General features: G+C 37.2%; 1 protein-coding gene across 3 annotated transcripts in view; it reads right to left on the reverse strand.

Annotated features, from left to right (window-relative positions):
- Positions 1-669: 669 nt before the first annotated feature.
- STAP1 (signal transducing adaptor family member 1) overlaps positions 670-25,331 on the reverse strand; it is a 53,754-nt gene continuing 29,092 nt past the window's right edge. Inside the window, exons 7-12 of one of the 3 annotated variants that reach the window (XM_058722406.1) lie at positions 23,006-23,178; positions 21,396-21,524; positions 13,230-13,299; positions 9,609-9,705; positions 1,614-1,647; positions 670-803 (exon numbers count right to left, since the gene is read on the reverse strand). In XM_058722406.1, coding sequence (XP_058578389.1) covers positions 1,643-1,647; positions 9,609-9,705; positions 13,230-13,299; positions 21,396-21,524; positions 23,006-23,178 — 474 coding nt within the window. In that variant the 3' untranslated portion in view covers positions 670-803; positions 1,614-1,642. Of the gene's footprint in view, positions 1,648-5,245; positions 8,039-9,608; positions 9,706-13,229; positions 13,300-21,395; positions 21,525-23,005; positions 23,179-25,331 lie in introns of those variants that run through there. The other 2 variants (XM_058722405.1, XM_058722404.1) reach the window with 2 other exon arrangements.

Raw genomic sequence — 25,331 nt, forward strand, 5'->3', positions numbered from 1 at the left:
GTTTTTGTGGCTTTTATTTTTGTTGTTTCTCCCAGCTGATTTTGTCGGCGGTCTTCTGTTAGACTCTCCACCCTTAACATTTTGAGATGGCTGCAAATTGGGGCTCTTTAGTCTCCTATTTCTAATTTTTTTTTTTTTGTAATGTTTATTTTTGAGAGAGAGCATGTGCAGGGGAGGGGCAGAGAGAGAGAAAGAGGATCCGAAGCAGGCTCTGCACTGATAGCAGAGAGCCCAATGTGGGGCTCAAACTGGGGCTCTAACTCATGAACCACGAGATTATGACCTGAGCTGAAGTTGGATTCTTAACTGACTGAGCCACCCAGGCACCCCATTCTCTTACTTCTTATCAATATTTGGACTAACTCAATTGTAAGGCCTTTAAGAATAAGAATCAGATTTGATGGTTTTTTTGTTATCTTTGCATGAGTTAACACACTTGATATCACAATAGATTTTAAAGAAGTAGTTTGCAGACTTGATTGTATAAAGCAGACTTTATTGTGGTGTGTGATTAAAAGGCAGATTTCTGGGCCAACAACTTCTAGAAATTAACTCTGTAAGGTTAAGGAGGCTTAGGATTCTGCCTATTTTCAGGCATCCTATATAATTGGTTTGCTAGGGTTCTGTAACAAATACCACAGACTAAGTGGCTTTAACAACAGAAATTTATTTTCTCACTTCTGGAGGCTAAGACTGATCAGGGTGTCAGGAGAGTTGCTTTTTTCTGAGGCTTCATTGGCTTGTAGATGGTCATCTTCTCCTTGCATCTCACATTGTCTTCCTAATAAGTTTTCTCACATAAGCTTATTTTTCAAGGGAAAAAAATAATTAAAAAATATTCCTGAGATTTTGATTCAGTAGATTAGTATGGGGCTGAAGAGTTAGTATTTTTAAGGAATTCAGATTATAATCAGTCTCCTACTGTGTCATACTTGTGAAATGGGTGATTACATAGCCTTTTACCATCTTTGTAGATTAATATTTTTACAGAAGGAAGTGTGGGTTGATTTTAAGCTAGCAAAAAAGACAACATAGGGGGAAAACATGAAAATTGATAAATTTTATTTATTACCAGTAAGAGAAAATGGCATGGAGTTTTTCCATTAGGAAAGAACTTCTAGTATGTTTCATGTCTCTGGTTTCTAACTAGATAATCAGAATGTATTTGGTAAGTTGATCAAATCAGATTTCAACCAAACCTAGTGAGGCTTTTTTGGAATTGGCTAGAATTTAGGAGAACTAGAAAATCTACTATGGAAAATCATGTAGAGGAAAATGTACCTAATTGAAGCCTAGGAAAATAAAAATTTCCTTGAGAAAGAACCATATGTTTCCAACTTATATCATTGCATGGAATGTGTTTATCTATGAGTTATTCTCACAGCCATATTGTATGGTTTCCCAGTAAATTGGTTTCATTCAGGTAAGATCATGAAATCGTATGCAGATAATGAATTCTGGTATTCAGGTAAGTGACTTGGTAATCAAGATCAGGAAAATAGAAGTAATTTTCTTTACAAGCAAGATCTTCCTTTTAAAAATAATAAGTTATCAAGATACATAAAGGGGCTTTTCCTATTTTATTTCACGCAATATGTAGATTTTTCTCCTACCTTTTTCTTCTCCCTTCTTCGATGGGTTCTCAGCCTAGAAATTGTGGGCGGAAACGCTTTATTAAGTAAAGAACCAGTATCAAGGAACAGAGCAGTTCTTTATTTTCAGTGTGAGTTGATTTTCCTTTTTGTACTTGGAACGTTGGTGGTGTGTTTAATAAATGTTAATTAAATAATGAGTATTCATATGCTTTTCAGATTTTTATTTTATTCTTGTGACTTGGTTCTTAATAAATTTTTCTCTAGGGAGCATACTTTTTTCCTTCCTGGCTAGCTTAATATCAGTTATGTGCCCTACCATATTTTAAAGTGACTTTTAGTTTAAACTGCTGATTTCTGAGATTGGAAAAAATAAATTAAGGAAATATCTTTGATCATCCTGGTTTTATCATTGTTCTTTCCTTTTGGTGTCAAAGAAAAAGTTGAATGTTGACATGGGTTAACATCAGAATCAAAGAAAATCTCATTTTCTTTTTGATAGTATGTTTTTGGAAACACCTTAATTTTCTCCAAGTCTCCAGATTTTAACCCTTAGGTGCTCTACAACTGCCATTTCCCAACTTGAGGCAAGTTAAAGCTCACAGCCCCAGCATCCCCACTGTGCCTCAAGCAACTATGAGCCTAAACTCCTAAAACAATTGTAGGGTTCCCCACAGTTTCCTTAAAGCTTACACACTATTTGTCAAGGTGGGTTTTGGTCTTTTTGTAGGTTTTTTTTTAAGTCCTTTTTCCACTTTCATTTACTCTTCCAGTTTACTCTTTCATCATCTTTCTGCTTTTGAAAGAAAATACATTACAGAATATAGTCTAATTATTTGAAGTCTCTCTTCATGTGACCATCTAATTCGATATGTTCCTATGTCGCTCCCTAACTCTTCTAACAAGGCAATCTGAAATCCAAGGATATTGACTAATTTGTTCTGATCGCAGAGCAAACTGAACCAGTTCAGCCACCGGAGCAATAGTAATCTGGTTGTCTGTTTCTAAAAGCATTGACATTTTATGTGAACAGACCATTTTTGGTTATTTCTTTCCATTCTTTATTTTTTTCTCTTCTCACCCTGCTCTGAGGATGGCTCAGCACTGTAGCAATGGATGGCAGCATAAGCACCTAACACCCCCAGAGAAAGCTCATTCTGGTTAAGGAACCTAGGAAAAGTGGACCTTGTGGCCTAAAGAATGGGTGGACAGGGTAGGCAAGGACTGCCAGGGTCAAGGGTTGGAATTAGGTTGGAATATTTTTTTCTTTCTCTTCTTTTAATGTCTTTTCCCAAGGGCAGCCCCAGTTTCACAGAACTCCATGGCAGCACAGGTGGCTCCAACTGTTAAGAAGCCCTATCTTTACCTAGAAGACCAGGAAAAAGGACCATTGGTAGTTGGAGAGTGAGGGAAATTCTAGAGAGGTGAGAGAGCTGAAAACGCACCCACTAGTTCTGTGTATGAAGTGACATAAGTTCCAGGCTCACCCCTAATCTATGCATGCACAGAACAGGCAAAACAGCAAAGGCTTTGAGAAGTAAAATAAAAATCACCAAACTATATAAGATAAACAGTTTATTTGTCTATACATGTAGTTTATTATGTATGTGTATAGTCTATAACTAAACTATAAACCACTGTCTAAGTCCCAGACCAATCCCTGATAGACACATGTATGAAACAGACCCAAACCAATATAACAATGGTTTTGCAAACAACTGATACTGGAACCCCTTCCCACAAATGGTAAGGCAGAATAGGTTCAATCTAATTAGAATGATTGTCTGCTTTTAAAAATAAAAACCCTCCAGAGGCTTGTGACTTAGTATACCAAAAATGTCTAAGATACAAACCAAAATTACATGGTAGACAAAGAACCAGAAAAAATGTGACCAACTGTCAAAAAGACAACAGACGCCAAAATGAAGATAACCAAGATGTTAAAATTATCAGACAAAGGCTTTAATGAGCTGTGCTCCATGAGATGGTGGTAAACACTCTTGAAACAAATCAAGGATAGATATTCTCAACAAAGAAATAAAAACCAAGCAGAATTTTTTTAATGAAAAAAATATCTAAAATAAAAGATTCACTTGATGGGCTCAGTTCTTCAAGTTGAAAGAAAATGATACCACAGGAAAACAAGCAACAAGAATGGGAAATACCTAGGAAATTCTCTTTTCTCAAATTCTTGAATGTAACTATTGAGAACAAAAATTATAATTTGTTGGGATTCTCATTGTTATGTAGATATAATGTACAAGGCAACTTAGAGGAAAGAGTAAAGGGACCTTTGTGGTTACAAGTCTACATTTTCCTTGAAGTAGCAAAATTATTAACCTTAAATGGATTGAGAAAAGTTACATATGTAAGTTGTGATTTCTAGAACAACCATTATGATAATACAAGTATAGCCAAAAAATCAATAAATAAATAAAAATGGAATACTAAGAAGCATTCATATCAAAAAAAGGTCAGGATGATGTTGGGGGAACAGGAAGACCGGTGAAAAAATGTTAGACATAAATCCAACCATATCAAAAACCATACTAAATGTAAATAGACATTTCAACGTCAGAAATTTTCAGACTAGATTTTGAAATATTTTTTTTTAATGTTTATTTTTGAGAGAGACAGAGCATGAGCAAGGGAGGGGCAGACAGAGAGGGAGACACAGAATCCAAAGCAGGCTCCAGGCTCTGCTGTCAGCACAGAGCCCAATGTGGGCCTTGAACTTAAGAGCCGCGAGATCATGACCTGAGCCGAAGTCGGATGCTTAACCAACTGAGCCACCCAGGCGCCCCCAGAATGGATTTTTTAAAAAGCAAAAACTTAAATATATGTTGCCTACAAGAAACCTAGCTTAGATAGATAAAATGACACAGATGAGTAAAAGGACTGAAATACTATGCAAACGCTTTTTTTTAAGTTGGAGTGGTTTTATTAATATCAGACAAAGTGCATTCCAGGACAAGGAAAATTCCATAATGATAAAGGGATTAATCCCCAAAACGACAACAATCCTAAAAGCATATGTCGGGGCGCCTGGGTGGCCCAGTTGGTTAAGTGTCCGACTTCGGCTCAGGTCATGATCTCGCGGTTTGTGAGTTCGAGCCCCGCATCAGGCTCTGTGCTGATGCCTCGGAGCCTGGAGCCTGCTTTGGATTCTGTGTCTCCCTCTCTCTCTCTGCCCCTCCCCTGCTCATGCTCTGTCTGTCTCTGTCTCTAAAAAATAAATGTTAAAAAAAAATTAAAAAAAAAAAAAAAAAGCATATGTACCTTGTAGTGAATTGACCTACAAGATTCCCATTTACTGGTATTCATGTATTGTGTAAACCCCATATCTTAAGGGTAGTTTGGAGACCTGTAACTTGATTTCTAACCAATAGAATATGGCAAAAGTGGGGGATTCAATACCATGGTTATGTTACATTGTATAATAGATGTCATTCTAATTTTATTACATTATATAAGACTCCATCTTCCTAGAAGATTTGCTCTCTATCCCCATCCCCCACCTCCCTGCTCGTGGCTATCTTTGAAGAATCAAGCTGACATGAATCCCAGAGCTACAAGGAAATGAATTCTCCAAACAACCTGACTGACTTTGGAAGTGGATCCTTATTCAGTCAAGTCTCAGATGACAATCCAGCTCTGGCCAACACCTTTATTAAAAATGCAGAAGACCCAACTAAGACAGGCCCAGCCCAGACTCCCAACACACAGAAAGGAAAAGATAGAGTGAGGAGAGAGAGAAAGAGAGAGCATATCAGTATCTATATATAAATATCTATCACTGAAGATGCAGAATTACTGAGGTTTTTAAAAAAGGCTTCAGGAATAAACAGGTTTGGATTCCAACTTCATTTACTCGTGTTTTTGACTTTAGCCTTGTGTGAAAACTGCTTAAGTGGTGATTTTCTTCATCATAAAACAAGGATAATAATCATTCCTCATAAGATTGCTGGGAGAAATAAAATGAGACAATTTGGGGCACCTGGGTGGCTCAGTTTGTTAAGCATCTGGCTCTTGATTTCAACTCAGGTCACAATCTCAGTCATAGGATTGAGCCCTGCATCAGGCTGGGCTATGGAACCTATGCTGGGCCTGGAACCTGCTTAAGATTCTCTCTCCCTTTCCCTCTACCACCTCATTCCCCTGCTCATGCTCTCTCTCACTCTCTAAAAACAAAACAAAACAAAACAGGAAACATACAGCCAATATTGTACTTATTAGTGAAAGATAAAATGTTTTTTCTTTTAAAACAGGAAGCAAGGTAAGGATGTCCACTCTCACCATTTCTATCTGTCATTGTTCTGGACCTCCCAGCCAGTGCAATAATACAAGGAAAATAAATAAAACATATCCAAATCAGAAAGTGTGAACTAAAACTATCTGTATCCACAGATAGAATGATTTCTACATAGAAAATTACAAGAAATCTTTAAAAAAAAAAAAAACTCTTAGAAATATATACATGAGTTTAGCAAATAGAATCTTGGAATTACAAGATCAATATACAAAAATCGTATTTCTGTCTACTACTAATGAATAATTGGAATCCAAAATGTTAAAAATAGCATCATTCACCATAGCACCAAAAGTTAAATAGGTATTAATCTAACAAAATATGTGCAGCATCTGTGTGCTGAAAACTACAAAGAACAGTAAAAGAAATAAAAGATAACCTAAGTAACTGGAGGGATATATTTATTCCTCAATTGAAAGATAATATTGTCAAGATGTCAGTTCTCTCAGAACTCATCTAAAGCTTCAACAAAATCCACATCAGAACTCTAGAGGATTTTTCTGTAAATAATGTGCTGATTCTAAAATTTATACTGAAAGGCAGTGAAACTAGATTGGTCCAAACGATTTTGAAAAAGCAGAATTGGATTCATACCTTCTGATTTCAAGAATTACGGTAAGTCTACAGTAATCAAGATAGCATGGTATTGGCAAAAGGGTAGGAATATACCTCAGTGGAAATTGGCCCACAAAAATATGGTCAATTGATTTTTTTTCTTTTTACAAAGGTGCAAAGGCTATTTGATTAAGAAAAGATTATCTTTTTTTAACTAGTGATGCTAGAACAATTACATACATAAATGCAAATAAAATTAATTTCTCCCTTAAAAATGCATTTCAAATGAGTCATAGATCTAATGTAAAACATAAAACCTAGGACACTTCTTGAAGAAAATATAGGAAGAAAAATCTTTGTGATCTTAGGTTAGGCAAAGAGGTTAGGCAAAATGAATATTTATATAGTTTAATAAGTAATTGCCAAAAAGTGGAAACAATCCTAATACATTTTATTTTTTCTAAGTTTGTTTGTTTGTTTGTTTGTTTGTTTATTTTGAGCAGGGGGAGGGGCAGAGAGAGAGGGAGAGACAGAGAATCCCAAGCAGACCCTGCTATGTCAGCACAGAGTCCTATGTGCGGCTCAAACTCATGAACCATGAGATCATGACCTGAGCTGAAGTCAGACATTTAACCAACCCTGGGGATGGGGGTTAAGCACCTCAATCCTAATATATTTAAATTGTTGGGTGGATAAACAGACTAGTTCTTCCATACAGTGAAATACTACTCAGCAATAAAAAAAAATAAGCTAGTAATACACACACTTGTGCGAATCTAGACATTATGATGAGTGAGAGTAATGAGCCTCAAGTTTCCATTTTGTGATTCCATTTACATGACCTTTTGGAGAATGGAAAACAGATCAGTAGTTGCCAGGGATTGTGGGTGAAAAGAAGGAAGGGATAACAAAGAAAATTAGGGCATTTCTTTGAGGTGACAGAACTTTCTGTATTTTTATTCTAGTGGTGGTTGTCAAAACTCATAGGACCATACACCAAAAAGTGAATTTTATTGCATGTAAATTAAATTTTTAAAAAAGAAAGATGTACAGCCCCTGTACATAAGACACTTCACTCTCGGATTTATTTACTTAATTCACAGTTTCTGCCATACTAAAACCTCCAACAGGGCCATACTTGATTCTTAACACTAAGAATTTCTAGCCCAAGGATTTGAGCTATCCTTTTCTTAACAGGTCCGAGATCTGTGTGGGAGTGCTTGAGCTAACTCAATTATTAGAGAATATGTGAAAAGAGTGGTTCAGCCAGATACAGCTGACCACCAGCATCAGATGTGTGAATGATGCCAACTTGAAACATATAGCCCCAGGCAGGCCACCAGCTAATTACCATTGTGTAAGTGACAGCAAGTGAGACTAGCGAAGAACTGCCCAGCTGAATCCAATCCAAATTGCCAAAGCACAGAATTGTGAATAAAATGGTTACTGACTTAACTACCATATTTTAGGGTAGTTTGTTACACAGTATTAGATAACTGACATGAAGCAATTATGTCACAATCCCCGCCACCCTAAACATTTTTTTTCAGTTTTAGAGATCATACAGGAAATCCTTTGGTCTCTGGAAAAAAAAAAAAAAATTAATAGTTAATTGTTAAAATCTCTACAAATGGTGTTTTCCTGCATTAAGGGTAATAAATTATTCTAGCCATATCTATAGTAATATGTTCTTCCTTTGTAGTTCTATTTTAAGACATATGTTCAGAAATTAGTATACAGAGGAGGTCAAAGATGAGAGTAAGAGAGCTGAAGGAACCAATAACCTATAGAGGACAGAGACTAAGGCGGGGCAGGGGGATGGGGGGGGGGGCATGGTGGCTGCTTTTAAATATTTGATGGACTTTTTAAAACCCTGAGTTGATTCAAAGCCAGAAATTGGATTAATATGTAGAAGTTAAAGGAAGAAATGTTTCTGATTCAATATCAAGGAAGAATTCTCTAACATGAGAGTTGATCAAAAGTGAAGTGTACTGCCTCAAAAATCAGTGAGATGACCATCATGAGGAATTTTCAAACAAGCTGAATGGTCGCATCTTAGAAATATTTTCTGTACTGGGTATGCAGGTTATTTCTATACAGAGTGAGACACTGTACTAGATAATTTTCCTAAATTTCCTTCAGGTTCTGTGTTTCTTTAATTATTTGGCATCACAGGAATCATCACTATGTTTGCAACCTTGGACTTTTAAACTTACTGGCTTTTGAAATTTAACCAGACTTTCCGGATATGCCCCGATGCAGGCAGCCAAACAAAGTTGTTTTTCCTCATAATCTGTAGGAATGGGGACTGCCTTTGATAACTGAATCCAAACAAGCTGGAGATATTTTCTCTCTCCTGCCCACAGCTTTTGTCAAATGACCATGTGTACCAGGAATTGTTTCAAAGGACAGAGAGAAAGGTTCACCTTCAGCCCCCTCCTGCCCTGCTAAATCTGGACTGCAAACAGGGCCAGTTTCATGGTCATGAGAACTATGCAATTGCATAGGGTCCCATTCTTGGTTTAATGATCTGTTATCACTGCTTTGAAATTTTTAATAGTTTATGAACAAGGGGACCCACAAATTTTGTAGCCAGTCCTGTCTACAATTTTTATCTATAGTTCCTCACCACCCACTCCTTCCTTGTTATTTTAGACTGACTCCTGTCTTTATGATGGAATAAGCCTCTCTCTCAAGTCCTCTACTGCCTAATGGCCAATTCCCTTAGCCTCTCCTTAATCATCATACATTTTAATCTGACTAGAGTATCTGATATTGTTGACAGATCATACTTTTAAATTCTCTGTTTGGTTTCCATGACTCTATGGAAACCATAGAGCATGGTTTTCTTATCTCTGAACTTGTTTGATAAAACCAAGTAGAATAATGGATGAAATTAGTAGTCACAATACATGCCTTTGGGCTTTTCTCTCTCTAGAATGGTCCAATACTCTATCCACTAAGATATATTGGTACTCCCTTTTTTTCCACAGGGTTAGTGACAAAATGGCATCCAAATCGATAAATTTAAAGGCTGAACTACATTCCTACCTGGCTGGTATTACAAATCATACATGGTGGGTGAGAGTGGGGGCAGGGGGTTATTGTTTTGTTTTGCTTTCCTTGACACAGCAATGAAGTGAAGAACATACCAAGGCGTTCATCAGTTGAATATATAAATGGTCGTAAATTTCCTCGAGTCTCCTTCATGAAATAATCAATGACGCTGAACAGGTTTGGGAGTGTTACCTGTTTAAAGAAAGTGAGAGTAGGCTCAGTGTCATCTGTGTAAAGATAGAGTAAGAGAAAGCTCACGTGAAATTTAATGAAGACTACTGTGAATTTCCTGATCTCTAGGAAAACACATCAATACCTCACTTCAATGAGGTATTGAATGAATGGCCAAGGTTTACCTACCCATGCATTGTATTTCTCTTTTATAATATCTAATTCCCTGTTGAGAAATTTCCCTTTTCCCATTTGGATACATTTTGGTGGACAATAATTTGGTGTGCTGCTTTTCCCCAGTTACCAGATAAGAATGTGACTCAGGCTAGGCCAGAAATTTGAACTTGAGTAGAGGAACAAGAAAGGATAGTAGATTCCTAATTAGATGGTTCTTACTACAGTTGACCCTTGAACAATAGGGGGTTAGGAATGCCAACCCCATGCACTCAAAATTCCATGTTATAATTTTTGATTCCTCCCAGAATTAAACACTAATACCCTACTGTTGACCAGAAGCCTTACCAAAAACATAGTTGATTAACACATACTTAGTATATTATATGTATTATATACTGTATTCTTCCAGTAAAGTAAGCCAGAGAAAAGGAAATGTTATTAAGAAAATCACAAGAAAAATACATCTACAGTACTACTCTTTATTTAAAAAAAAAAAAAAAATCCACATGTAGGTGGACCCAGGAGCTTCAAACCCATGTTGTTCAAGGGTCAACCATACAAGTAACTGCTTCCTAGTCCCTGAAGGTCTTCCAGGTTTCCAGTCATTTTATATGCTTCCTATGTTCTTAAATAAATCCTTTTTTGCTTAAGTTAGTTATTTGGTTTCTTCCATTTGAAAACAAAGAACAGTTAAAGCTGGAAAATTTAGCACTTTAACATCTCACTGGAACAGGATCATTTACTTGACTAAGAGTAGCTGAAAAGTGTTGCCACCCCCAAGCTAATATTTTTACTTTTTTTCCTATAATTTATTTATTTTTTATAATTTACATCCAAGTTAGTTAGCACATGGTGCAACAATGATTTCAGGAGCAGATTCCTTAAGCCCCTTTCCCATTTAGCCCATCGTCCCTCCCACAATCCCTCCAGTAACCCTCTGTTTGTTCTCCATATTTAGGAGTCTCTTATGTTTTGTCCCCCTCCCTGTTTTTATATTATTTTTGCTTTCCTTCCCTTATGTTCATCTGTTTTGTCTCCTAAAGTCCTCATATGAGTGAAGTCATATGATATTTGTCTTTCTTTGACTAATTTCGCTTAGCATAATACCCTCCAATTCCATCCATGTAGTTGCAAATGGCAAGATTTCATTCTTTTTGACTGCCAAGTAATACTCCAGTGTGTGTGTGTGTGTGTGTGTGTGTGTGTGTATACACACACACACACACACACACACATCTTCTTTATCCATTCATCCATTGACAGGCTCTTTCCATATTTTTGCTATTATTGATAGTGCTGCTATAAACACTGGGGTGCATGTGCCCCTTTGAAACATCACACCTGTATCCCTTGAATAAATACCTAGTAGTGCAATTGCTGGGTTGTAGGATAGTTCTATTTTTAATTTTTTAAGGCACCTCCATACTGTTTTCCAGAGTGGCTACACCATTTTGCATTTCCACCAAAAGTGCAAAAGAGATCTCTTTCTCAGCATCCTCATCAACATCTGTTGTTGCCTGAGCTGTTAATGTTAGCCATTCTGACAGGTGTGAGGTGATATCTCAATGTGGTTTTGATTCGTATTTCCCAGATGATGAGTGATGTTGACAAGCTAATATTTTTATAAAAGTAAAATCAGGTTAAGCCTGAATATCCCTGGTAACCTTGAAAAAGAAAAAGAATTCATAGAATGACAATCTGGTTGAGGGGTAGTGTTAGGGAGTGTGGAAGGTGAAAGAACAATCCAGGGGATTGTTCAGGCTAATTATGGATAAACAAGCCCCAGTTCACCAGTCACAGAGGTACATTCTTATTCCTGATTGCTTCCAGTCAGTTGGTATTTGGGTTATCCCTGAGCAATCTAGTTCTTTGTTTCCTTCATTGGAATTTTTTGAAAAAGCCCTGGCAGTCATGGATGTGAGAACTGAGAAGCTTTGAGAGACATTTATGGCAAAGATGTAAGTGGGATGTACAAATTGGCAGCTTCTCTCCTTTTGGCAAAGGTCACCACTGCATTCAAAGAATTATGGTCTAAACATTAATAATTCAACCATACAGGGGCGCCTGGGTGGCTCAGTCACTTAAGCGTCCGACTTCGGCCCAGGTCAGGATCCCATGGCTCCTGCGCTCGAGCCACGCATCAGTTTCTCTGCTGTCAGTGCACAGCCAGCTTTGGATCCTCTGTCCCCCTCTCTCTGCCCCTCCCTGCTCACGCTCCCTCTCTTTCAAAAATAAACATTAATAAAAAATTCAACCATACTGTCCCTTTCTCTATTTGATTAACACAGTGGGCCTAGAGAGGCAGAGGCATTAAGAAGAACTTAATTTTAGAGAAGTTAAAATAAGTATCTTCAAGACTCATCAGTTCCATTTATGTCATATCACTTTTCTGGTCCAATCTTCCCTGCTACTGCAGCCTAAGATCACACAACTATATTCCCTTTTCTGGCATCCGGGACCATAACCACATTACTACATTTTCATTGGTTGAGATGAATGTAAATGCCAGTTTTCTAACATCTATAACAGGCATTACCTCAAGGTAATGGTGAAGATGAAATTAAATGGTATCGGGGTGGGGTGGAGGGCGCCTGGATGGCTCAGTCTGTTAAGTGTCCAACTTCAGCTCAGTTCATTATCTCATGGCTCATGGGTTCCAGCCCCATGTCAGGCTCTGTGCTGATAGCTCAGAGCCTGGACCCTGCTTCGGACTCTGTGTCTCCCTCTCTCTCTGTCCCTCCCCTGCTTTCACTCAGTCTCTCCCTCTCTCACAAAAATAAATAAACATTAAAATTAATTAATTAAATGGTATTGGTAAAGTACTTAGCTCTCTAATACAGTGACTTTGTGATTCTGATATTATATCAGTAGCCCCATGGTAAGTTGGTTGGGATAACAGAGGGGCTGCAGATCAAGAGCAAACCATTTCTTCATGATTATGTTGCTATTATGACAGGCATTTCTGAACTTCTGCATGATGGGTATAAGAGGACTAGGCACGCACAGAATTTTTCCCTTTAGAAATAAGTGCATTGAAATACATATAGTTGGAGGATGTACAACAGATGTTTAACAAAAAAAATATTCTCTCCCTGAAGCAACTCTATTGATAAAGAGTGCAGAGAAACAAAAGTAGAAAGAATTCTTAGCAGATTATCTTCTACTGTGCCACATCCCCCTGTGCTTATATAAACCTCACTTCTTACCCTGACATCTGCCACGTTCAGGCCTCCTTAACATGGCTGTTTTTCACCAGCACTTTGTTCCTAGGCAAGGGGTCTACTTTTCTACCTTTCTTTGAATTCTATAAGGTAGATTTAGGGAAAAGCAGAAGAAAATTCATCAAAAACAAGGAAATAGCTACTTACAGGTTTTTCCAGTTCAATGGTGTAGTTTTTTCCTACACTCATCACTTTGTAGTGCTTGATTCTTGGCATGCTAAAATGAAAAAAAAAAAAAAATGTTACCTCTCCATTTGAGTATATTACTGGATCAAATCAAACTAAAGTGAGTATAAAATATCACCTGTACAGTAAAACCTATGTATCCATTCCCATAGTTAGGGGGAAAAAAAGGGGGTTTTATTTTATTATTTACCTGGTTCTGTATGTCTCTTTTGGGGGGTTATACGCTAGGGATATAGGAAACCTGAGTCATTGAGTGGGTGAATGAATAACTAAAAAAAAAAAAAAAAAAAGGAATCAAGAACAGAAAATCTTTCAGGCTCTAGCATTTTTTAATGCTAGTAATTTACAAAGCAGGCAACATTATAAGATCCTATGTAGGCACATACAAATCAAATATATATCCTCTATAATAAAAGGGAAGTAGAAAAAATTGCTGAAAGCAAATTACTTTCTACTCCACCTTATCGCTATCCTATCAGAAATCCTTGAATGACTGTTCTTCCTGCTAGCTCATATACCACTCTGGATATCCACTAACTTCAGGACTGACTTAGAGACAGGGAAAATGCTCAGTATTAGGTACTATACGAATGTAGGAGACAATGTTAAGTACAGCAGAGGAATCGTAATGTCTTCCTCTTCTGTGGTCACATAGCACTCTAAATTATTACCACCCCAAACACATGGTATTTTACTGACTAGAATTGCTTAAGAACAAGAAGCACAGAATAGAAATTCACCTTTGTCTTCCAGCATTAGGCACACGATAAATATTTATGAAACTGAAGTTTTAAAATATTGCAAGCTCATCTTAAAGTGCTATTTGATAGAATTAATTTATATTGAGAGAAGCCAGTAGCTTTGCCTTGAATTCCCTTGATTCATATGACAACAGTGTCACAACCAGGACTTCTTCTAATGTTGAAAAGTTAAAAGCATTGGGGCGCCTGGGTGACGCAGTCGGTTAAGCGTCCGACTTCAGCCAGGTCACGATCTCGCGGTCTGTGAGTTCGAGCCCCGCGTCAGGCTCTGGGCTGATGGCTCGGAGCCTGGAGCCTGTTTCGGATTCTGTGTCTCCCTCTCTCTCTGCCCCTCCCCCGTTCATGCTCTGTCTCTGTCCCAAAAATAAATTTAAAAAAAAAAAAAAAAAAAAAAGTTGAAAAAATAAATAAATAAATAAAAGCATTTATTACACTGCCATTTGCTTGAAAGAGAAACTAATTCAACATCACACAGAAGTAGTCTAAAATCTGTCTATCAGGTTAAGTTTGTTAGCAGGGCCTCCCTCCTTCTTTCTTCTTTTTTTTTTAATTTTTTTAAGTTTATTCATTTATTTTAAGAGAGAGCACAAACAGGGTAGGGGCAGAGAGAGGGGAGAGAGAGAATGCTAAGCTAATAGCATGGCTAATAGCATGGAGCCTGATGTGGGGCTTGAACTCACGAACCGTGAGATCAGGACCCCAGTGGAAATCAAGAGTCAGACACCCAACTGGGCCACCCGGGACCCCCTCCCCACTTCTTCCTAATCAACCCTCTCTCCATTTCCAGGTCACATGTCTCTAGGACTGAAGTACACTTCTTTTTAAGGGACTTTTTCCTCATCTACTACTATATCCAAATATTCATTCTCTCAATTGAATATCACATTGGAAAATAGCTAATACTTTTATTCCAGTGGCTTATTGTAGAGCTTTACTTTTAAACCATTGCATAAAGCCTAACAAACCCTCTCCCCTTTGAAAAAAATTAAAATTAAAAAGTATTCTTTATTGCTGAACTTTCAGGAATCAGTAACAGACTGGTGAAGGAAACATTTTTGGACAGAGGTACCTTCTTTTGGGGTGGTTGATTCTAGCTTTATTTTTATATCTACATGAAGAGATCTTTATAATCATATAGTTACTTTTGAAAACTCTCACCCATTCCAATTAGAATTCCTGTATTCCTAAAAATAAGTGATTATTATTCCTTGGAAGACTGATAGAAAACTTGAAGGGCATGATTTTTATAACAAGAAAGGTTAGGTTCACATTGTGATTCTATTGTGTAAGCGCTCACCCTTCATGTTTTCATCTATAAAACGGACACGGAAATGCCACTCCTTACAGGGCTATTGTAAGTTATTGTCTGAGAAGTCCTTAGTACAATGTCTGGCACATTTAGACATATAGTAAATCATAACTATTTTTGATACTTTTTAAATTTATCATTTTAACTTAGTTGTTTCTGCAAGGCTCAACTGCTTCATTTGTAAAACATGAAAAAAGAAAAAAACTGTTCGTTTTTATTGTTCCTGAAGGAAATGCTTGTCAAGCACCCAACACAGCGCCCACAAATTGGGACAATGATTGTTGTTATTAATAATAGCCACTATATCATCATCATCATCATCATTAATGACAAAACTGTGGGAGGAAAGGTAGCAAAGATGAGCAGGGTCTCTTGGAGCTTTTGACTAGAAGGACTAAATTCTGAAGCAGAAAGGTAGGAAAAAAAAATTCCATTGAAGTCATTTAGGGTTTGAGTCTCATTTTAGACTTTTGTTTTTCTTTCATACTTTGTTTTGTTTCTCCAAAAAAATCAAGACCAAGGAAAAAACAAGATTGATAAAATGTGCTATATTGAGGTTTCCTGACAATGACCTCAAAAAAGAAGGAACCTGTCTTTTAACAAGTGTGTGGCTTAAATGTGGTATAAGTACTTGTTTTTTACTTCTGACCCCAATTTGTTACAGGAGTTAATTTGGGGTCAATATTTTCTGTTTCCTTGGCTAATGGATCTCCAAAGTGTGTATACTACTAGCTTGCCATGTAGTCATAGCAATTTTAAGAAAACAAAGCCAAACCACTAAGTTTGTCGTAAGAACAGCTCTACGTCTTATGAATTCACACACCACTGGGCTGGCTAAAGGTGGATGGTATTTTGTATCAAGAGAGGAGTCACCTGATACTTTGACACTGAATGACTTTTGCTTCTTCCGGAGAAGAATCAATCTACCCTCCCACACCTGGTTTGTTAACAGATGGAGATAATTTTACTTTCAAGTACTGCTTTGTAAACTAGCCTGTCCTTTTCAGCCAGTGTTTTGCCAGATACACTCACTTAAACTTGCATACCTGCATATTTCTCCTATAACCTATAAGACAATAAATTGGTTTTGTGGGTTGTTTCTCATCTATGTTCAGGTGCTTCCTAATCATCTAAATTTTTGCATTAAGCTTTACATTAAACCTTTACATTAAGCTCTACAGTCTAACAAGCTAACATTCTACTACTCTCTACAAGTGCTATCCTTTGTTAAACAGAAGATAGAAATCAGGCACTCTGAAAGTTCTATTTTGAGGCGTTAGGCAATGCACAGAACAGTCGCTAACATCATAGATACTTCTGACTCATAAGGAAAACTGGTACAACAACAGTTCAAATTTTTCTTACCCATTTCCAACCACAAACTATTTCCCTGAGCCTAAGGGAGCATATAGTGACTCTATGCATATAGAGCATTAGAATGCTCCACTTTGACCATTCCCCTCACTCATTCTAAATATGAACTTTGGGGGGAGGAGGAGGAAATGTTATGTTTTTAGGACCATCAGCTGTACAAAGGCATGGATTTCTATATGAATTCAAACTGGAAATAAGTTTACTAAAATTAGAATTATGTAAGCTTGATATGAACTCCTTTGCCAGACAGGAGTTTAAATACAGACAAATATAAGTAAAAACTATGGCATGAAGTTCATATCCTAAGTATAGAAACATATTGCATTTGGTCAGAAACCACACCTACAGCAGAAAACACTGTTATATCTTGGGAGGCCTGGGTGGCTCAGTCGGTTAAGCGTCCAGCTCTTGATTTTGGCTCAGGTCATGATCTCACAGTTCATGGGGTCAAGCCCTGTGTTGGGCTCTCTGCCCTGACCTCAAAGCTTGCTTGAGATTCTCTCTCTTCTCTCTCTCTGCCCCTCCACTGCTTGTGCTCTGTCTCTCTTAAAATAAATAAATAAACTTTAGGGGTGCCTGGGTGGCCAGACTTGATCTTGGCTCAGGTCATGATCCCACAGTTTGTGGGTTCAAGCTCCGTGTCAGGCTCTGCACTGATAGCTCAGAGCCTGCTTAGGATTCTCTCTCTCCCTTTCTCTCTGCTCCTCCCCCACTCATTCTCTCTCTCTCTCAAAATAAATAAACATTTTTTAAAAGCTTTACAAAAACAGACACATAGACCAATGGAATAGAATACAGAACCCAGAACTGGACCCACAAATATATGGACAACGAATCTCCAACAAAATAGGAAAGAGTATCCAATGAAAAAAAGATAGTCTGTTTAGCAAATGATGCTGGGAAAACTGGACAGCAACATGCAGAAGAATGAACCTGGGCCACTTTCTTATACCATACACCAAAAATAAATTCAAAATGGATGAAAGAATTAAATGTGAGACAGGAAACCATCAAAATCCTAGAAGAGAAAACAGGCAACAACTTCTTTGACCTCAGCTGCAGCAACTTCTTACTTGACATGTCTCCAAAGGCAAGGGAAATAAAAGCAAAAATGAACTATTAGGACTTCATCAAGATAAAAAGCTTTTGCACTGCAAAGGAAACAATCAACAAAACTAACAGACAACCAACAGAATGGGAGAAGATATTTGCGAATGATAAAGGGCTAGTATCTAAAATCTATAAAGAACTTATCAAACTCAACACCCAAAAAACAAATAATCCAGTGAAGGAATGACAGAAGATATGAAGAGACACTTTTCCAAAGAAGACATCCAAATGGCCTACAGACACATGAAAAATACTCAACATCACTCATCACCGGAGAAATACAAATCAAAACTACATTGAGATACCACCTCACACCAGTCAGAGTTGTTAACATTAACAGCTCAGGAAACAACAGATGTTGGCGAGGATGTGGAGAAAGGGGAACCCTCTTGCATTGTTGGTGGGAATGCAAGCTGGTACAGCCACTCTGGAAAACAGTGTGGAGTTTCCTCAGAAAATTAAAGACTGAATTACCCTACAAGCCAGCAATAGCATTACTAGGCATTTATCCAAATGATACAGGAGTGCTGATTCAGAAGGGCACATGTACCCCAATGTTATATAGCAGCACTATCAACAATAGCCAAATTATGGAAAGAGCCCAAATGTCCATCAACTGATGAATGGATAAAAAAGATGTGGTATACATATATATATATATATATATATATATATATATATATATATATATATAATGGAATACTATTTGACAATGAAAAATAATGAAATCATGCCATTTGCAACAACGTGGATGGAATTGGAGGATAGTATGCTAAGTGAAATAAGTCGGAGAAAGATAGATATCATATGTTTTCACTCATACGTGGAAGTTGAGAAATTTAACAGAAGACCATTGGGGAAGGGAAAGAAAAAAATATATATAGTTACAAACAGAGAGGGAGGCAAACCATAAAAGACTTTTAAATACAGAGAACAAACTGAGGGTGGAAGGGAGTGGGGGGGGGCAGGGAAAATGTGTGATGGGCATTGAGGAGGGTATTAATTAGGATAAGCACTGGGTGTTGTATGTAAACGATGAATCATGGGAATCTACTACTCCCGAAGCCAACAGCACACCGTATATACTGTATGTTAGCTAACTTGACAATAAATTATATTTAAAAAATAATAATAAATAAATAAAAACAAAAGAAACAAAAAATTAAAAAGCTTTAAAAAATAAACTTAGAAAGAAAAAAAGAAAACACTTATTTCTGATAGCTCACATGTATGGAAAATGCAATGCAAAAGCTGGGGTAATCTAGACCACCTTAAAGAGACCAGGCTGCTATTGTGCAGGAAACATACAGTCTTTAGAGTCATTAGGTCTCCGGACTTTGTTCATTTTATACAGAATAATAACACAGCGTTCACATACTGATGGATCAAACACTCAATCCAACCAAGAATAAAATGAAGGAAGAAAAGCTAATCACTCTCTTGTGTGATTTAGCTTTCAAGCAATTAGATTAAATTTCTTTTTTTAGAAAATCTGAGAAATAGATTTTAATTCAGTTTTATATGCTCTTCATTTTTAAAGCGAAAGTAAATTAGTTAAAAGCATTCTGTACTCTATGTGATATTCAATTGCCCAAACTGTGAAAAAGGACAAGTTTCTTGACCAAGATTTACTCAACAGAAAAATTCACTTTTCTCCCAGGAACGCTTCTAAGTCCCCCTATATTTAATGGCAGTCAATTTTTATTTCTTCTGGATTTGTTTCAAAATAATCAATTAAATTATAAATCAAATAAATTAAAATTGACTAATCTGTGATATTCTACTATATTAGTTGAAAATACATCAACCCCGGGCACCTGGGTGGCTCAGTCACTTAAGCCTCTGACTCTTGATCTCAGCTCAGGTCATGATCTCAAGGTTCTTGAGTTCGAGGTTCGAGCCCCACATCAGGCTCTGTGTTGATGGTGCAGAGCCTGCTTAGGGTCTTCTCTATCCCTTTCTCTGACCCTCCCCTGCTTGTGCTCTCTCTCTAAATGAAATATAAATAAACTAAAAAAAAAAAAAAATTAAAGAAAATACATCAACCCCAAGTGTCAGGCATTATAATAAAAAATAATGAAACCACAAGAGCATTAAGTTAACATAGATATTCATTGTGGAAAATGACACACACACGGAGTCTCTTCACACACAGAAACAGGATCTGATCTGCCGTCTATCATTCTTGCCATCTATTCGGTGCACATGGCTGAAGTATAAAGACAAGTCCCTGTTTACATGGAGTAATTGGTAAGTGATGAAGCTGATTGGGCTATGGCTCACTGTAATTATTTTCTCTTTACTGCCTTTATTCACGGTCAGTGTCTTCATATTTAATATTTACAGTGGGCTGGTAGATAATGTTACAGCCAAAATAATTGATGGAATATTATCCCCACAAAGAATAATACATTCAAGAATCAAAGTTCTGTTTATATTTTTATATGAAAGATAATTACTTATTGAACATTTTCATTTAGGATAAAATCTGTATTTTAATTTCACTATCATTTGTTAAAGTGTTAACTAACCTAGAGTACCTACTGAAATGTGATATTTCATGGACCCTGAGAGCTGGAGTGGACCTTTGAAGATCCAACCACCTTAGCTACATGGAAAAATCAACTTCTGTATGTGTTACTGATTTCATCAAAGGTAAGCCACTTTACCAGAAAGAAATTATTCACCTTTCCAACAGACTCCTAAGCAGTCCTTTTTATAGATGTCAGATTATGTCGCGTCTTCATTCATCATGGTCTAGTGACCTCTCATGTCATTCAGAGTATATAACCCTTGTCCCTACAATGACCTGTAGGGTTTAGAGTAATTGGTCCCCACCCCCACCTCTGGAATCTCATCTACCACTGTTTTCTTGTTGGCATCACCAAACAGCCTCTTTCTGTTTTTGAACAAACCCAGACTTCTGCCTCTGGGCACGTGCACTTGCTACCGGGAATGCTCTTGTCCCAGACCTGGGCAAGGTTTGTTCCCTCACTTCCTTCAGGCCCCTGCTTAATTAAATGTCAGTTAATAAAGTAGGCCTTCTCTGACCACTCTGTATTAAAACAACAATAGCAATAAGAAAACGTTTCTCTATATATCGTCTCTGACAGTTCCCATCTCCCTCATCCTCTTTCATTTTACTTCTATAGACCTTATTACCATATATATGACTTTTTAGTTATGCTATTTATTTATAGTCCATGTTTCCTTACAAGAATGTAAACTCCTTAAACCAGGGAGGATGTTTTGTTCACTACTCCATCCTTAGTACCTAACATATTACTTGGCCATCTAGTAGTTGTTCAATAAATATTTGTTGAAATGAATGAACAATAGAACTATACTCAAGATCAAAGTAATTTGTCCATTCTTCTTCTTCCCTGCAGTAAATATTAGCCTTGGCTCAGTCTTTAGCATTGTTTCTATAACATTCTCTGTCTATTCTTGTGTTTCTATCTTTAGCCCCAACAAAACACACAGCAGCTGCTTATCTTGTGTGACTTTGCCTTTTAAAGTGATACCGTGCTTTTAACAATTCCATATGTTTTTTTTTTTTTTAATTAAACATACTCTATCCCCTGCCGGATAGTGATGGAATAGTTTTTGCTGTCACTACCAGGCCTCAGGATCATATTTCCCAAAGAAGGGTTCTTCTCAAGCATCTCGATTGCTTCTTTCCGGGACACTGCATAAAAACATCTATAAAGGTGAGATGAAAAACAGGATTTTTTTAACTGATGAAGATCATTACTTGAAAAAGATGCTACCAAAATAACTCTAAGAGCTGTAGTTATTAATTTTTCTTAATTTAATTCCCAGTTTTATTACTACAATTACAATGATATAATTACTGTTATTACAAGCCTGGGGCACTATTAAGTACACTTATGCTTAATTAAGGTCTTTCTTCCCTTTTCCTTCCAAACCTCTTTCTTTAACCAAAGAGGATCTGAAAAGTTACCTACTGGTCAGTATGTAATCACCATTACCATTTGAAAATCTAAAATAAGAATTAATAGTATATCTCCAGTTCATAATCTCAGTTTATAATAAGCTCTTGGATAAATAATACTGGTTGGTGGTTTCTCTTCAGGGATACAAAACATTTCTATAGATGGTTCTCTTCTATGGTCTCTATTTTAAATAACTGATATTTAAGGGCATATCTGAATCCACTCCTTTTAGTATAATATGGCTTTCCAATGGTATTGATGCTATTTTAATGCATAAATGTTTAAGAAAGCACTTCTCATTTTTATAATAAATTTTGTAGTCAATGAAAAGTCTGGGTTTTTTCAACAGAGAAAAATATGGCAAGATATGCAATTCCCCAAAAGGTTAACAGTGAATATCTCTGTGTGGTGGGGAAAAGAATGGTTTTAATATTCTTTTTATCTATTTGTAAAAATACATATTACTTGTTTTATTGAGGAAAAAAGAAAAAGAGTTTGTGTGACTTTTAACCTATCAGTCCTTCAAATGTCACTGGTTTCAGCTGACAGTGATGGTAGGCAGGTGTCAGCAATTATAGTACAGCTAGACTGTACAGAGCAGAACCTGATGTCGCAGGTGGTACCAGTGTAAGTTTCCCTGACAAGAAGACCGCGACTTCAGGAGGAAAGGGATCCCAATCTTAGCCACACTTGTCAGCGATATAAGAGTGAAAAATAAGGATGTTGCTGGATTCATCCTGTCTGTGCCTCTTCATTTTCCCACCAACACCTTCTACACTGTTCACAGGGCTTTCCTCAAAGTACAAGCTCAATCAGTACTCACTGATTAGACAACTGAATAGAACATTCAGATACTTGAAACTCTTTGGTCTAATTTTATGACAGAAAAACAGTCAACCATGGAGTTGCATGGTTAAAAAAAAAAAACCAACATCTTTTCCTTCCTTCTACATAGCGGTTTTTATTTAGGGTTGAGCTTTGGAAAGAATATCTATTTGGTCTAAAGGTGTGGGTGGAAGGGGATTTCCTGTGCGGTAAAACCTGCATTTTGAATTTTGTTGATCATGACATAGAAGAGGAAATGTGGCATCTACTCCGAGATCTAATGTTCATCCACAAGACAGTTTACTATCCCTGGTTTAATGAGGTCAATGGCTCACTCTCCTTGATAATTAGAAATTAATATTAACAATCTAATAAACAAACTAGAGTTTGCGGTACACTTACACTGGCATAGGGTTCAGTACATCCACATAATCTTCAGTAGGTTCCTGCTCCTTTTCTATAGCTGAACTCGGTATCCGCTCTGTCTCAATCCTCCTCCTTTTCTCTCTCTCTAGGACTTCCTGCAGTCGAATTACTTGCCCAGGAAGGAGTGACGCGTGTAGGGGAACTGACAGCTGAAACCAATTAAGTCAGTAGGCAAACAAGAAAGCAGAGTAACTAAATGATTTCAGCAAAGAGGAGACCGCTGTGGTCCTAAGGAGCTTCAGTTATCTGACATGGATGGAGAGGATCATGAATAGAGGATCTTGGTGTCTTAAAACTGCCTTCAAGGTGCACCTGGGTGACTCAGTGAGTTCAGTGGCCGACTTCGACCCAGATCATGATCACGCAGTTTGTGAGATCGAGCCCCACATTGGGCTGTGTGCTGACAGCTCAGATCCTGGATCTGCTTTGGATTCTGTGTCTCCCTCTGTCTCTACCCCTCCCCCATTCATTCTCTGCCTCTGTCTCTTAAAAATAGACATAAGAAAAAAAAAAACTGCCTTCAAGCCAACCACACAGCTTTAACTTGCACAATGTGCCCAATCTTCTTCCTTCTTCCTAGAACTGTTCTTTTTGGCCTGGCACATAGCAAAGTCTACCCACCTTGCACTACAGGCTAATTCAAGTAACAACATATCTCTCATTTTTCATTCTGACCTCACTAGTTCTTGCTGCCAGTTAAGTCCCAAAGTACCAGTGAGGTGCCTTGCTGTCCCACAGCTAACCTGGAATTCGCTGCACCAGCCATATGGCAACATAGGGTTCAGGTGGAACTATTCGTTAGATGACCCAGCGTCTGTAGCCAGAGGTCTAGACTTCGGTGTATCTGTGTGTGTATTTCAAATTTTCATTCACAGATTAGGATTATGATACTGTTGTACTTAGTTTCTTTTAGACTTCTCTAGAGATGTATTTTGGATTGAGTAACCTACACCCTCCTGATATTCATACCCCTGATTTACATCTCCTTATGGCCTATTTACATGTGCTTATTAATTTCTATTGTTTACATCTTATGTATGTGCATATATGTGTGTTTGTGAAGTTTGAAATAAAAACGGAATAAGGGTACACAATAAAAAATGATTAGAGACTGTTTTTCTGGATAACTTAGCTAAGCTAATAATCAGTACAATTATTTCCTTATATACCAATCCAGAAAATAAAAGAATAGAATGAGGAGAAACTAATGAGGAAGGTACTGCTTATTAATGGCCTATTATGTCCCAAGCATTGTGCTATTGGAAATCCTCACAGCAATACTATAAGATAGGTATGTTGTCCCTACTCTACAAATAGGAAAAAAAAAGGTTCAGGAAAAATAAAAAGGTTCAGAAAAGTTAAATAACTAACAGGGTCACATAGCTAGAAAATTGTGGACTCAAACTCCAGTTTATTTAATTCAAAAGCAAAGTTTCTTTCTTTTTTATCTTTTCATTTCTTTTTTTTCCTTTTCTTTCTTTCTTTCTTTCTTCTTTCTTTCTTTCTTTCTTTCTTTCTTTCTTTCTTTCTTTCTTTCTTTCTTTCTTTCTTTCTTTCTTTCTTTTTTCCTGTTCTTTCAACTACAGTCTATGTTTCTCGAACTTCTGGTAAAGCTGTCCTAACAACAGCATGGTGTGAATGTACACAGAGTGTTCAGGGAACCTAGTAAAAAACATTTATACAGCACAAAACTTAAGACAACTGTTCTCTTGGAAATTCACATGAATTTTATTTTGCATTCTGTAATATAATATGTACATTTTAATTAAAATAATGCTTTTTATCCTTAAGGAAAAAAACTAAAAAACAATTTCTTTTTGCCAAAACATAATTGGTGTACCAGGTAGATGCACCCCAAGGCTTTCCAGTGGTTTTAGTATTCTCTTTGATACCTACTCATATACCCTTGGGATACTTGTATCCCAATATAAAAGTGCTGTGACACACAAAGATGCTTTTTCACAACATCAATGGACTTCCCCATTGAGTTTCTTCCTCCACACAAGTCAAAATGTCTTTCACATCTTTGACTCGACCAGTTTTCTAACCTCCTAAGACTTCCCTACATGGTAGCTGAACATCCAACTTTCACCTGTTATTGGCTGATATAAAAAGCCAGCATCAGGGCACCTGGGTGGCTCAGTCAGTTAAGCATCTGACTCCTGGTTTTGGCTGAGGTCATGATCTCACAGTTCATGAGATTGAGCCCCACTTTGTGCTCTGCGCTTACAGAATGGAGCCTACTTGGGATTCTCTCCCCCCCCACCCCGCCCCTCCCCTGCTTCCACTGTCTCTCTCTCTT

This window comes from Neofelis nebulosa, chromosome 3 (genome assembly GCF_028018385.1).
Source record: "Neofelis nebulosa isolate mNeoNeb1 chromosome 3, mNeoNeb1.pri, whole genome shotgun sequence".
Taxonomy (NCBI): domain Eukaryota; kingdom Metazoa; phylum Chordata; class Mammalia; order Carnivora; family Felidae; genus Neofelis; species Neofelis nebulosa.